Below are 15435 nucleotides of genomic sequence, written 5' to 3'. Positions count from 1 at the left end.
TTGCATTGCCTTGTCCCAGAAGCAGCATGCTACAGTTTTTGTCTGCTTCCCTAAATCTTGAAACTAAATAAAAATTAACTGGCCAAGGCCTGATCTTCATTAGACTTGAGTGACAACAGCTGTCAATGAGAAGCCCACAAGGAAATCAGTGTTTGGGCCTCTATATACTACATTGTAAAATGGGACAGGTAGCTGTCTGCATCAGCTACAAGGAGAAATCAGTGGTTGGGAGATTACAGCTGGCAATGCAGTACAAGCCCATGGAGGGTACGATTTCTGAGTTTACTTGACTGTAGGAATAACATCTGTGATTCATTACCTTTTGCTCAGGCTGCAGAAAGCCTGCCCCTTCTGCACAGTCAGACCGATCTGGTTGACATATTGATGAATAGCACTTCTTTCTTCCAAGCTGGAAAAGGAGTTACAAACCTGATTCTAACTTCCAGATTGGGATGTGGAAAGTATGGTTGAAACAGAGTTTTGGCATAGCAAAGCTTATTAGGAAAGTATACGTGAGAGCCTGCCTCAGGATAACTGTTACTGTACACTCCAGGATGTGGTGTCTAGTGAATTTGTATGTTCTTGGGAAATACTGAAATTCAAAATTATGTTCTTAAATAAAATAATATTGCATTGTGCTGTTTTTCAGATTTCTTAAATTCTCAAGGAAACATAGTGGCTAATTGTCTCATTACAAAAAATGTCACCTTTAGAAAAAGTAACATCTCTGATTGGTTCAGCAAAGTAGAACTAAATCACTTATGAACGCATAACAGAGAATAATTTCTGAACGGATTTTTCACTCAAGATAGTACTACATGCAAACCTGCCAAAGCTTGTATATTTCATTTTGACCTGCTTTGTAAAAGATATTCAGACCAGCACAATGCAATGTCAGCTTACTTTAGCAGGAGTAAGTGTTCATTATTTAAATTGTGTTTCTCCTGGTATATTCTATTTATACATTTGGTTCTTTGCTAAAGGTTTAGAGGCACTAATTCCTTTGGAGAAAGTACATTTTGGACATTATTCATATTCATATGTACTGTGAAAAGGTTTATCTATAGCCTAAAGGGAAGTGTTACTCTTCCTAAGTTGGAAATTATGACATTGTTCTTATTCAGAAGAATTGTTGAGCATATTATGGAACTCAGAAGGGTGTTTTAATAATTTAGTGTGTTCCCATCATTTACATTATCCCAATCCTGCTTATTTGGGCTATCAAATATTTAACACTGAATAAAGTTCCTCTGCCATGGATTTAATTATATTTTTTTCATTGCTAATATTTCTGTGTAACAATATATGGCTCTTACTGCTGTTCAATCTATAATTAACAGGAAAAGGAAGAACAGAAGTTCTCTGGTGTCAGTCTAGCTCTTAATATTTAGAACAGTAAATCCATGATACAGTACTTTAAGTTCTGTTCAAAACTGAGCAATAACATCCTGTGTGTTGTAGAATATTACATGTAATCTACCAGCTGATTCATATAAAATAATGACAAATGGGCTTCCTATAACTGTTTCATTAAGAAGAACTAGATTTTGATCTTCTGTGAGAATTTCTGCCAGGGTGACACATTGGGAAAAAATGTTAACAGTTCAGTTTGCCTTTAATATTGCCTTTATTATTTTTAATGATTGCTGGGACGTACTTCAATTCCTTAGGAAGCATTTCTGTGCAGAACTAGTGATATTATTTTAATGATAAGTTTGCGATGTCATGTTGTAAGGAGCCAAGATAAGCTACTTTACCCTGAGGACAGACAAAGGAGGAACTGTGAGTGTCATGGAGGAGGAAGAATTTGCTATTGGCCAATGCCAAGAGCAACCTTCTCCTCTGCATTAATTCAGATCTGCCAGCCAACGTGGGAGCAAGCTGAATCAAGGATCTACTCATTCTCTGCCACTTTCTGCTCACAAGTGCTACTGAGAAGGGGCAACGCATACTGGTTCATGAACTGTGCTCAGATCTCTAATGTGAATAGCCCATACAAGGAAGCAAGAGGGTAACACCATCACATTTCTTACTGATGTACGGCAACGAGGATCTTGTATTTAGTAATTAGCAAATCCGAGTAGTTTGTTTCTCTTAATTTCATGCATATTAGTGGCACTATTTCCTACTGCATAATTTGCTGTATCCTCATCTGTGTTTATATTTTGGGACTTTCACCCTTTCTCTGAAGGCGCATTCTTGTTGGTTCAGTCAGCACCAGTGGCTCTTGTATAACGGTTGCTGGGTAATTTTTTCCTAAAAGTTCAACTTCCAATTTCTGTCCAACTTTGCTGAGTTCTATGGGAACATATGCAAAAGCCAGACTCTGCTGAGCACTGTAACTGAAACTTCCAGATGTGGTGTTGCCAATAACCTGAAAAAAACCACAAACATTTATCTTTATTTTCAAGATGCAGTGAAGTTTTCTTAAAAAAAAAAAAAACAAACAAAAAACCAAAAAACAAACCAAACAACTATACACCTCATATACTAGTTTTGGTATATACACTTTAGACATCAAGCAAGTTTCAAGTGTGTCATGCAGTTCATAATCTCTACTGTGGGTGACATCACCTTAAACTGAGAAGTTTCTCCTCCTTGGAAAAACAGTCTATTCGTATTCTGTTCAATTAAGTTTTCACCAGAACAAACACTATACACGTGCATATGTTTGTTATGTGCAATAATTTAACTGCTAGTGAGCATTTCAAAACGTAATCTGTGCTGAAGTGTGGAGGCCTAAACTTTGTTGTTGTTTTCTTTCTTTTAAGTGAATAGCAAAAGTGTTGTTAGGACAATGATGAACTTGCAGGAGAACAGAATGGATGAGTTAATACTTTAGTCTGTTCCAACTCTAGTTTCTGTAATTTGATGGTATTTCACATTTTCTTTGTAAGTTAGGTTTTGCTTCCTGCTTGAAGATTAGAAAATGGCTATCATAGCTTCAAATTGTTCTGTGCCAGTAAAACACAAATGATGCATTCACACGTGAAACATGAAGTTAGATTCTGTTCAGGGAGAATTAACATTGGTTTCTTGTAACATGATCTATAGTCCTTACTTTGCCATTATGCCACACACTTTCATTTCCCTCTGGATCGACATTATCTGTTTCCAGGGTGAGATATACCAGTTGTCGTTTGAGCCCCTTTTCTTTAATCTGCTTCAGTGCTTGCTTTCCTGTAAAGTCTGCTGGCTGAAAAAAATAGAAGATAATGATGATATACGGTTATTCGCGTTCTGCAAAAAGTTTAGAGATACGAGCGTTTAAATTTGTCTTCATTTGTTTTCCTATCACTTCAGTGTTCTGTATGAAATATAGATTAAATCAAATCTTTGACAGATATTATACCTTGTATCTTGGTGTTTTTATATTGGTATGTTATATCTTGGTAACTTTATTAAGTATGTTAGTTTTTCTAGATCTCAGTCCCTTAATATCCATAACTCCAAGTGTAGTAGAAATACATATGTAGTGAGACGTGTGTTACAAGACTGTCTGCTCAGTTAAGGTTGTGAGCCAGAAGACTGTTTCATTTCAGTTTCTACAAAAAACACGGACTACCAAAACCCAAATCCTAAAGCCCTGACCTCCCTATGTGGATACACATCCTTTTTGATGCCATCAGCAACCATGATACTAAGTTGTTACTATTCCACTTCAGGGTCTCTGCCAAGCTATAGAGCTGGCAGTTTGCCTCATATTCTTGTTTAAGGTATGTATGGTTTTTTCCCCTATCTACCATTTTATGGGATAATGCAGCATGTTAGTTAAAGAATAATATTATCATTTGGAGTTCCCTTTTTTAGCTTGCCTAAAAAGGTACAAGCAGATTCTCATATTTCTAGAAGCAGACTGCATACATGTGTGACAAGTACAGGGGGAGCCATCAGTAAGTCTCTGAATCCTAAAGGGTATATAAGACAGTATTTATTGTACGTGATAACGTTGAGCTGATTCCACTGAGCTAGCCTGATTCCACAGCCAGGTTCATAGATACAAGCTCATTTTGCCTACCAGTAGCTGTGAACCTGACTTGTCTCACACTGTTATCTCCTAAGTCTTAAATGTAACTCAGACAACTTCCTTATTTAGTTGGCTGGGTAGAGAATAAATTGGAAAAAGAAGCCACAGAAAGAAGAGTTGTTATAAACTTTGTGGTCCTGGACAGAATGCCTCAAGAACCAAGAGAAAGCCTCTTTCAAAGATGCTGACAGCTCGGACAGAGGATAGAATAGTAATCAGGCTGGATATAATTATTGCTAATAACTGTGCAGTAAATATTAGGAACAGTGGCTTACAAATTCTGCCTATTCATTTCCTCTTTAAAGGTATAGATCAGGCAGAACAAAAGATTTGTATTCAACTAGTTTGCCAGATGCATACCAGCCTGCCCCCATGGGCAAGAAACAATAGCAGTTACAAGGTCCTCTAGCTTTCCAGCCTTTGCTGAGAAGGTGAGTAGCAGTGAAAGCTATTTTAAGACACTTGATCTTCAGATACTGTGACAGCTCTAGTAGGTCTGAAGCAGGAATTATATTCATTTGATGAGTGTTTAAGAGAAAAGAAGGGAAATATTGTTGAAGACATCAAAAATACTATTTCTGGTAATGTTCTTTAATTTCTGTAGAGAATTATTGCACTGGCAGAATTACAAGCAACACATATTATACTTGGAATAGATTATTATGCAGTTAGTTCATGAGTTCTTATTTCTGAAGTTCTTGTTCAGGTTCACATACGCCTATGTGTAGGCTTAAAAGAAATTACTAAAGTGATGAGAAGTTTATGAACTTTGAAAGATTAGACTCTGTAAGCAGTTGTGGAAAACAGCTTATGAACCAGTTATGGAGCAGTTAGTCTGAAAATCAAGGTGGACCAACTGAGAATAAGGCAGATATTGCACATTAGGATCAGAGATGGCCCCCTTTGGGAAAAGACAGCATGAAGTACAGCACAGATCAGAAAAAGGAGAGACTGTGAGGATTCACTTTGGAATATAACTTTCAAGATGCTGCTGGAAAAGATAAAGCAAAGATCTCAGACCAGACAATAATCAGATACTGGTAGTTCCCTCTCGCTTTTCATAGAATTACATTTCTACTACACAGGAACATTTGGGAAAGGAAACATCTGCAACTAGAAACGCAAATCACATAATCATAGAATTGTGTTGGAAGGGACCTTTAAAGGTCATCTAGTCAAACTCCCCTGCAATGATCAGGAACATCTTCAACTGGATCAGGTTGCTCAGAGCCCTGTCCAACCTGGCCTTGAATGTTTCCAGGGATGGGGCACCTGGGCAACCTGTTCCAGTGTTTCACCACGCTCATTGTAAAAAAAATTCTTTGTTATACCTAGTCTGAATCTACCCTCTTGTAGTTTAAAACCATTACACCTTGTCCTATTGCTACAGGCCCTACTAAAAAGTCTGTCCCCATCTTTCTTATAAGCCCCCTTTAAGTATTGAAAGGCCACAATAAGGTCTCCCTGGAGCCTTTTCTTCTTCAGGCTGAACAACCCCAGCTCTCTCAGCCTGTCCTCATAGGAGAGGTGTTCCAGCCCCCTGACCATTTTTGTGGCCCTCCTCTGGACCCGCTCCAACAGGTCCATGTCTTTCCTGTGCTGAGGGCTCCAGAGCTGGACGCAGTGCTCCAGGTGGGGTCTCACCAGAGCGCAGCAGAGGGGCAGAATCACCTCCCTCGACCTGCTGGCTATATTTCTTTTGATGCAGCCCAAGATATGGCTGGCTTTCTGGGCTGTGAGCGCACATTGTTGGCTCGTGTCCAGCTTTTCACCCACCAGTACCCCCAAGTCCTTCTCTGCAGGGCTGCTCTCAATCCCTTCATCCCCCAGCCTGTATTGATACTGGGGGTTGCCCTGACCCAGGTGCAGGACCTTGCACTTGGCCTTGTTGAACCTCATGAGGTTCACGTGGGCCGACTTCTTGAGCTTGTCCAGGTCCCTCTGGATGGCATCCCGTCCCTCAGGTGTGTCAGCCACACCACTCAGCTTGGTGTTGTCTGCAAATTTGCTGAGGGTGCACTCGATCCCACTGTCTGTATCGTTGGTGAAGATATTAAACAGTACTGGTCCCAATACAGACCATGGAGGGACACCACTTGCCACTGATCTCCATCTGGACATTGAGCCATTGACCACTACTCTCTGGATGCGACCATCCAAGCCATTCCCTATCCACCGAATAGTGCATCCATCAAATCCATATCTCTCCAAATTAGAGAGAAGGATGTTGCACGTGACTATGTGAAAGGCCTTACAGAAGTCAAGGTAGATGACATTAGTAGCTCTTCCCTTGTCCACTGATGGACAAATAAGACTGTATATACTGCAGCACGACACACAGACTAAAATGCTTTGCATGAGACACAGAAATACCAAGGAATTAAATATTCTACAGGTACACTTAGCACTGAATCAGCTTGTTCCTATACATGCTAATGTAGCATCTGGTATTTAGTCTCCAGGAATGTAACTGTGGAACTAAACACAAGTATTCAAATACAATGTCATATACCCTATGGCCTTCTGTCTTCCAGCTGCTGCTCTGGAAGAGGTTAGGTCTCCCTTCAGTCCTGTGTCATAGTTGCCAACCCAGTGTGGATGTTACTGATACACTAAGGCATCTAAAACAGCAGTATGAATGCCTGTGAATTCCCATTTTTAGGTCTCTCAGTAATATAAGAGTGGCAACAGACAGGACTCTCTCAGAACCAGCTTCTGACAGTATTCTTCTACTATGCCCTTTTCCTTGGCCGAGTCACCATCAAGTTTTCTAGAGGAAAGAATTGTAATTGGTGACTTTAGGAATGCTGTGTCACACATCACTGATGTAGCTACTGCTGTACTGAGAGCACGGCTCCTTTTTTCTGGAGTATTCAGATACTTGTAAGTGCACAGATGTAGAGAGAGATGAAAGCCTTGTAAAACACTTATTTGCATGTTTGGGGTTGTTGTATTTTTGTTTTCAATTCAAGATTTCTGGTTAATTTACACGTCTATGAATTCCTCATTTAGAAATGGAAAAACAGTTTCCGTAACAGTTAATGCAGCAATCATAATCAGAGCCTTGAGTACGACCTGGTAACAGATGTGTACTGCTTTTATGGGTCACTTCCAGATTAACTGTATAGATGACAGTTAACTCCTGTTAATATACTAATTACTGGAACCTTGAGGTTGACAGCAAAAATAGTTTTGACTTCCACTTCTTAATTACCTTTCAGATATGGAAACCATCAGAGCAAGCAGCTAGGAGGCTTTAGAATCTACGTATCTCTGGATCATTCTTTGCCTATTGGTTACAGATACAAAATTAAATTCTTACCCAATTAATTTTAACTGGGCCAGGCTTTTGGCCACCTGGCATAAATCACTACATAGATCTTATGCTACCTGGAGATGGATTTGGAGGATTTAATATAATGGGTTTGTTCTTTTTTATTTTATGTTCCTTGAAGGTTAAGAATATTCTTGTCTTTGTAGAATCATGGCCTGGAAAAATAACCAAGAGGTAACCTAGAATTCAAACTCTGCAAAATATACACAAATATATAAATATATATATATAAAAATAAATATATATTTTAACCTAGAATTCATGCTCTGAAAAAAATGTGTGTATATATATGTATGTGTGTACATGTACATATATGAACACTATATGAACATGGATACAAATGTATGTATGAAAATATATGTGTACATATGATATACAACTGCAAAAAAAATGTGTATATATAAATTTTTTAAACATTTAAGGCAACTTCTTAAGAAATTCTAACCATATGAATCTGACTAGGTCAGTCTTATTTTACAGTTCTTGGGTATCCATGTCAATTGCATAGTAAGCAGATTTCCACGACTATTCATTTTTTATTTATGAGGGTGTGTGCATGAGGTCCTTCATTCCAATCAAAACAGCATTTTGGAAACTGATTCATTCAAACTCAGTCTGGCTATTCTTGGGAACAACTGCTTCCTGTTTCTAGGAGAAAAATAGTCAGTTTGGGTATTGCTTCTATTTGTTTTAGCTTGTCACACGATAATGCAAGAAAAAAATCCCATTCAAAACAGTATAATTCAGTAAAAGAATATTAAAAAAAAAAAAAGAGAGGAAAAAGAACAGAAACAAGGGAAAACCCTAAAAAATTCCAATCTCAAACAAATACAAAATTTAAAGCTGCTCTTATTGTCTCTTAGTTTTAAAAAAAAAATCACTTGACATGTAGTAACAATGTAAAACTTTTACTGCTTAGGGTAAGGAGAGTCCTAATAAGCTAGATCTAAAACACAGAAGACTTTCCATTATCTTGGCATGAGCTCCCAAAGCACTAAGCTTTGGCAGATGTAATATTTTTCATGTAAAATAAAAGCACTTCTTAGATACAAGATAAAGAAAATATCTACTGCTTAGCTTCATATTCTTTGAGTGCAGTTCATCAGATAAAACCAAAAAAGATGGGTTGTGCTTTTTACTTGTGTTACTTAACAGATTACAATGGAAAATCATATCACAAAGACAAATTAATTAAGATTTTCAAATAGCATATAGCTAATGGGAGCCCAGTGATTATCTCATCTATTAACATATCAGACATACATGTTTGCCTCGTCCTTGTCCTCATCAGGCTTTTACCCTGTATAAGTTACCATGTGTTTGCTAGCACAAGTTAAAAACACTTTTTTTTTTTTTTTAAAGAGTTCAGGAGACATTAACCAATGAGGTGATTTTTTAAGCACAGTGATGTACTCTGAAAAGTTTAACTTACTGTGTTTCAAGCGTGCTTGGCTTTCAATGGCATACAGATCCTAATTCTAATCCTCTGTAAAAATCTTTTGTGGCTTAAGGGAAGCAAAGGAATAGAAATTATCTATAAAACATCCAAATTTTTTTTTTGATTGTGCAGTTTAGCAGAATAAAGTCTAGGTATCTAGGAAGAAAAATGTCATATCCATTCAACAATAACTGGCAGCAAAGATATGCAAATCTCTTAATAATGAAATGTTGTAATTTATTTGGTATGCTACCTATGACTGCGGGCATACAGACAAATTATGTACACAAAGCCACCCAACTGAGTAAGGCAGCACCAACAGCTGCTGTGATCCACTATAACCATTGCGTTACAACACACTGGAGACAGCATCAATGCAATATTTTGAAATTAATTATTCTTAGTTGGATGGTCTTGAATAATTTCAGGGTAACACTCCAAATGATACCCCCTTCACCAGGGCAATAACTGAAGATCATTTTCCTCCACAGGCAGCAAATATTTGACAAGTTTCTTTTTCTGCAGTAAACCAAAGCTACAGTTTACACCACACAAAACAGTTTTCTAAGGGAGATGTGGCCAGTCAGTATGTGTGGCACCTGCATCACTGCACCTTTCATGCAATCTGCCTAAGCCCTTCTTGTATGCAAACAGCCAGCTCTAAGAAATTGATATGATACAAACAACTGATGAATTATTGATATATTTTGGCTCTAAATTCCTAGCTCAGTAGGTGCTTATTCCTTTACATGGTCCAAGAAACACACTGGGAGTGACCTAGGTGTGCATTTTATACAGGTAACAAAATCATAGCAGATTCTTTCTAATGTGTTTCATCCTCTGTATAAATTTATGGAATAAATCCTCTGTTTTATGACCCTCCAGACATCAAATGAAGTAACCATAGAATATGGTTCTAATCCTGAATTTTAATTTGGATGGGGACAGGATTTAGGTGGAAAAGTACACTGAATAAATATGTTATAGGCATAATAAATGGGGAGTGAAAGGGGGAGGGAGGGGAAGTACCCTTCCCCCCTCTCAAATACCTCGTAGCTTTCCATCACTCCATCCTTTTTCAGATCCTTCTGCTTTCCCCCAGGTTCCTTATCCCTTCTTCAGTAAAGTCTGTGCTCTTTCTTCTCCCTCCTCTTCCCTTTCTTGCATGGAGTAGAGATGGCACAAAACACAACCTTATACCAGTTTGTGGAGTGGGGTCAATGATTACTGCTGTAGTCATTCCTCACAGAACAGGAGGGATGAAAGTTGGAGACAGTGAAGGAAGGGCAGACAACGGCAATAAGGGGGAGTTACAGAAACTCTTGTGCGTCGGCCTGTCCAGCATCAAGTTGGAGTGGTGCTCCCAGCAGACCTGGATAGCAAGTGCCGGGCATTCCACTCACTACACCTGCCCTATACGCCCTATACTGGATTTTGGAAATGAGAAGATAAAAATGAATCATTTGCTGTGGTACTGCAAACACAGCTCCCATTTTAAAGTTACTGATTGCTTAAGAAAAAAAAAATCAATTAAGAAGTGGAAAACATATGCAAATTGTTACAAGTTGTTGCTTTCCTAGTTACCCCTACTTACCATGACTCTCCTGTGCGTGAAAGGTTTTGATTTCATACCACTGCTTATCAGCACTACAGACCGTGCCATTGAAGTGTAGAGTCACCAGATCAGAACAGCAGCATTTTACACAGATGATTATATAAATGACTACATATGCTGCAATGCTGCAGAAACCCAGAGCCAGCATGTACATCTTCCTTTCTGCCACTTTCCCCACCTTCTTCACCTAGCACTCAGTGCTGTTTGTGGCTGGCCCATGGCAGGACTGACAATTCTGCTAGTGCTCCCTTTTGGAGGGCATGCTCTCTGCAATTAGAATCATAGAATCATTTAGGTTGGAAAAGACCCTTAAGATCATTAAGTCCAACCGCAAACCCAACACTGCCAAGTCCACCACTAAACCATGTCCCATGTCCACATGCCTTTTAAATACATCCAGGGATGGTGACTCAGCCATTTCCCTGGGCAGCCTGTTCTAATGCTTGACAACCCTTTTGGTGAAGACATTTTTCCTAATATCCAATCTAAACCTCCCCTGGTGCAACTTGAGGCCATTTCCTCTCGTCCTATCACTTGTTACTTGGGAGAAGAGACAGACACCCACCTGGCTACAACCTCCTTTCAGGTAGTTGTAGAGGGCAGTAAGATCTCCTTTTCTCCAGGCTAAACAACCCCAGTTCCCTCAGCCGCTCCCCAGACTTGCACTCTAGACCCCTCACCAGCTTCATTGCCCTTCTCTGCACACGCTCCAGCACCTCAATGTCTCTCTTGTAGTGGGGGGCCCAAAACTGAACACAGCATTTGAGGTGCGGCCTCACCAGTGCCGAGTGCAGGGGCACGATCACTTCCCTAGTCCTGCTGGCCACACTATTTCTGATACAAGCCAGGATGCTATTGGCCTTCTTGGCCACCTGGGCACACTGCCGGCTCATATTCAGGCGGCTGTTGACCAACCAACACCCCCAGGTCCTTTTCCTCCGGGCTGTTTTCCAGCCACTCTTCCCCACGCCTGTAGTGTTCCATGGGGTTGCTGTGGCCCAAGTGCAGGACCTGGCACTTGGTCTTGTTGAACCTCATACAATTGGCCTCAGCCCATCCATCCAGCCTGTCCAGGTCCCTCTGCAGAGCCTTCCTACCCTCAAGCAGATCAACACTCCCACACAACTTGGTGTTGTCTGCAAACTTACTGAGGGTGCACCAGATCCCCTCATCCACATCGTTGATAAAGATATTAAATGTGCCAGTTCAAGCTTTTTTGGTGTTCTTTCTCCAAACTGCATCTGTGAAATGATGAAAAAAAGCCTTTTCCCTAAAAAGATTTATCATTTTGTGCCTGGTAATGCAATGAGTTGGACTGACATAACTGAGGGGCAGTTCTGGCAGAGTGAACAGCAGGGAAACAAATGACTGGAAAGAGGAGGACATGAACCTGTAAGATTAAACTGCTGCCAAAGGAATAAAAGGATAGAGGCACAGTCTTACAACTGCTTATCCTAGTTTCCCATGAGATAACTCCAGCATGTGTAGTTATGCTGGAGGTTAGGTCAATACACAAGGACTGTATCTTTGATTTACAGTCATACACCCACCTGTGTGAAGTTGCTGGGCATGACACAACTTCTGTTCATAATGAATAAGGAAGCAATTAAATGCGCATGTGTCTAATAGGTGCAATAGTAAAAGACACCTCAGAAATCTAATGTCAAAGTCAGAAGATGAGGTAGGGCTTGTAGTCTAAAAGGCATTTTTTGACATCAAAATGCAGGCAGTCACTGAGTAGGGATGGTGGAGATGAGATATAAATAGTGAGAAGCAGACAGGGAGAGGAGCAGAAAACAAAGAAAGTAAAAAAAGTGCTGGTAGATTAGACCTAAGAAAAAGTGAAGGGAGAGATACTCTGGGTATTGTATAATCTGGAAAAAAGCTCGGAATGGAGAACAAAGAAACTGCCCCAGTAAATAAACAGGGCTGCAACAAAGAAACACTGTCTCTGATAACAGGATTTCCTCCTAGTGGAAACAAACACTAAATCTTAGCTAAGGACTCCGATCCTGGCCTGGAAGACCACACTGGACCAGTCACAAAAGGGTTTCCATAATCTACTGCATTCTCTTCCCAAATCGCAGTGAGCTGTTGCTGCAGAGGGAGTGCCCAGGAGATGGCAGTCTTGGATACAGCAAAACAAGTCACAAACCTACAAACCATTAACAACGGAATTTTGTAGCTCTATGCTCTTGATGACTGTTGGCACGATTGGTTTCACGTGGAAAACCCGGGGAAAACACGTGAAAGTGTTTCACTCTGACATCAAGTTTTATTGGGACTTATGGTCCATTACGCTCAGGAAAAAAATAGGCTGTTTTAAGAATATTGAATTAGCTAAAAATAATCAACCACTTCAGAACACCAAAAAGGCACATGCAAGCAGGTTTTGAAGACGCAAGCAGCTTCTGAAATGAGGAAATATTTTTTTCTGTATTTCAATAGTGAACACAATAATCAGTGGTAAGTTTAAAAGTGTAGCAAGAAAACATTTTCTGACATAAGGATAGTGAATCATTAGAACAGACTGCCCAAGGAGACTGTGGGATCTTCAGGACTAAGAGGTCTTTGCAATTTCACACATGAAATTTTTATACATATGGCAAGGTAAACACAGATGTAGTTGATTCTGCCATACAACAAAGGGCTGGAGTAAATTCATATCTGGTGATTGCTTATCTTTTTTTATTATAATATTTGAAAAAGCCATTAAATTTAAACCAGGGTTTTGAAAAATAGAAAGCATTCAGAGGTGATAGACTATATCTTTGACCACTTCAACCTGAGAAAGTTCAAATGTGTAGCAGAACTAAAACAATATTCTGGGATGTGGAGAAAAAAGAATTGCAACTTTTTCTTCTTTAAAGATATTCTGTGAATTTCCTGCCACAAAGACCATTAGGACTCCATTGAATATTTAGTAGCAGAATGCTTATTCATGATGAAAGTATTTGTGAATGAGGCTATCTAACAACTTACTAAACTAACTTACTTACTTAACTTACTAAATGTAAGACCAATTGAACAAACAAAAGAAAGACAACAGGTATTAAAAAAAATCCCACCCCTAAACTAGACAGATTTTGTTGTGAATTTCTGAAGCTAATGTATACTCTCAAATAGAAATTAATTCTGTTACTGTCTCTCCACTTTGGTTTAATCACAGCCCATCCTGCTTGTCTGTGCAAGGAAGCAACTAACACCAACATTAGAGAAAAAAGGAGTGTCAAGCAGAGTCTAGAAGAAACCACCTAGAACAGTACCATCTCTTCAGCCTTACTGATAAAGTGAAAGTTGTCACAGAAATCCTGATGAAACAAGTTTACTTACTGTCATGCTGAAATTTAATACACTGTGGACAAAAAAATAATTGTCAACTTAAGCCTTTAAGGGTTTCTCCTATCACTCATCACAAAAAACTTACTAGTCCATATGTACCTGAAGATGATGCATACACTAAACTTCATAAACACAGAGAAATATGAGGATTTTATTGGGAATTTACATCTCTTTGTATTTAATCCCCAGATATTTGAATGCCCTCTCATGGAAATCAAAATACTTCTTGATTGTATTACCTTCACTGGCATTTGCTTGTTCATTCACTTTAATCTGTTTAGAAACTGTTTACATTTTCCATGACATACCACTCGAAATTCACTTATGCTGAAGTCTTTTTGCCCATTTTGTGAGCTATTTCAGCTGCTTGTTGCGCGGTAAGAAGCACTCTAGTAATTAACTGCACAGTGCGTTTTGGTTTTAATTTACACAGAAATCAGCACTTTCCCCAGTTGGGGGCGCATGCTTAAAGGAACAATCCCTGCCAGCAACCCTACAGACCAAGATGTCAAACAGGTTTAAGTATCTGCTGCTTGTAGTTTGTATCCCGTTTGCCCTTTTTTGCGGAAAGTTTCCTTAACAATAGGAGCAGATGATAAAAGAGTATTTTGCTTGTCTTCAGTCAAGGTGGTCTCTAAGGAATGCTGAGGTCTATGCCATGCCAAACGGACACCAAAACCAGAGGCATGGAATTGGGACTCAGAGCCCCAAGCTGCCAAGAAGCAGAATAAATAGTCTCACATTGCGCTTCATGCTACAGTGTTTAGACTACTTCCAATATCTGAGTTGGCTCAGGTACCTCTGCAGTGTCAACATACAGTCACAACTGCCCTCATTTGAGTCAATAAATAAACATCGACTATTTTCTTTTTCACATTAGTTCAGCAAAACTGGCAAATGTTTTAGGCTGACATCCTGCATCTAATGGGCATTCCATGCCCATTCATCTACAATGTGAATATCGGCTCCAGAGAGCTGTTCCAACCCTGCATTTCAACCATGCACAGAAGTGTGTGGAACAATAAAGAATCAAGTGCTTCATGCACATTAGTGCCTTCACATGTTCTGCATGGGCATCTTGGCAAGAGACAGCTTTCCTTGTTTATGGCTGCTTTCCTGCTTATACTAAAATAAAAAAAAAAATAAAAAAAGGAAACAGATGTATCAAATGGAAGTGGAAAGAAAAACTAGTAACAGTGACTTTTTTCATTGCATTCTCCCATAATCCTGCTAAGGCTCTCCTCAAGATGGGAAAGTCCTTGATGACTAAATACAACATAATCCTGTTCCATAAGATTCTGTATTTCCCTTGCATGTGTCATTTTCTCTGATTAGAGCAAAATTACAGTACCCCATGGAGACAGCTGTAACTCCACTACATGTAGGAACTGCCATTGACATCCCTGGGAGCCCCTTGCCTTCCAGTGGATGACCTCCATAGTTGGGCAAGAACAAGTTTAGAACTTGTATTTCATGCTAGAGCATGCACTGATGTTAGATTAGGACAAAAATGAATGTTTTCTCAATCCTGCACAGGTTGAAGAACTTTGACATCAATAGACAGGTTCAACAGTTGGAAAGGAAAAGCATCTTCCTGTTTCATCCCTGTTACTGTCAGTGAATTTGTCTCAAAGATAAAAGCACCTTTTTAGGTTTAACATGCCTTCATAATTCTTGCC

The 15435-nt window shown here is 39.4% G+C and overlaps 1 protein-coding gene across 2 annotated transcripts in view; it reads right to left on the bottom strand.

Annotated features, from left to right (window-relative positions):
- Positions 1–2158: 2158 nt before the first annotated feature.
- Positions 2159–15435, bottom strand: part of DMGDH (dimethylglycine dehydrogenase) — a 47562-nt gene continuing 34285 nt past the window's right edge. For both annotated transcript variants that reach the window (XM_075488440.1, XM_075488441.1), the window contains 2 exons: positions 3062–3196; positions 2159–2374 (listed from right to left, as the gene is read on the bottom strand). In XM_075488440.1, coding sequence (XP_075344555.1) covers positions 2159–2374; positions 3062–3196 — 351 coding nt within the window. The remainder of the gene's footprint in view (positions 2375–3061; positions 3197–15435) is intronic.

This window comes from Mycteria americana, chromosome Z (assembly GCF_035582795.1).
Source record: "Mycteria americana isolate JAX WOST 10 ecotype Jacksonville Zoo and Gardens chromosome Z, USCA_MyAme_1.0, whole genome shotgun sequence".
Classification (NCBI taxonomy): domain Eukaryota; kingdom Metazoa; phylum Chordata; class Aves; order Ciconiiformes; family Ciconiidae; genus Mycteria; species Mycteria americana.
Note: the sequence above shows the minus strand (reverse complement) of the source record. Positions and strands in the feature narration are given on the sequence as shown.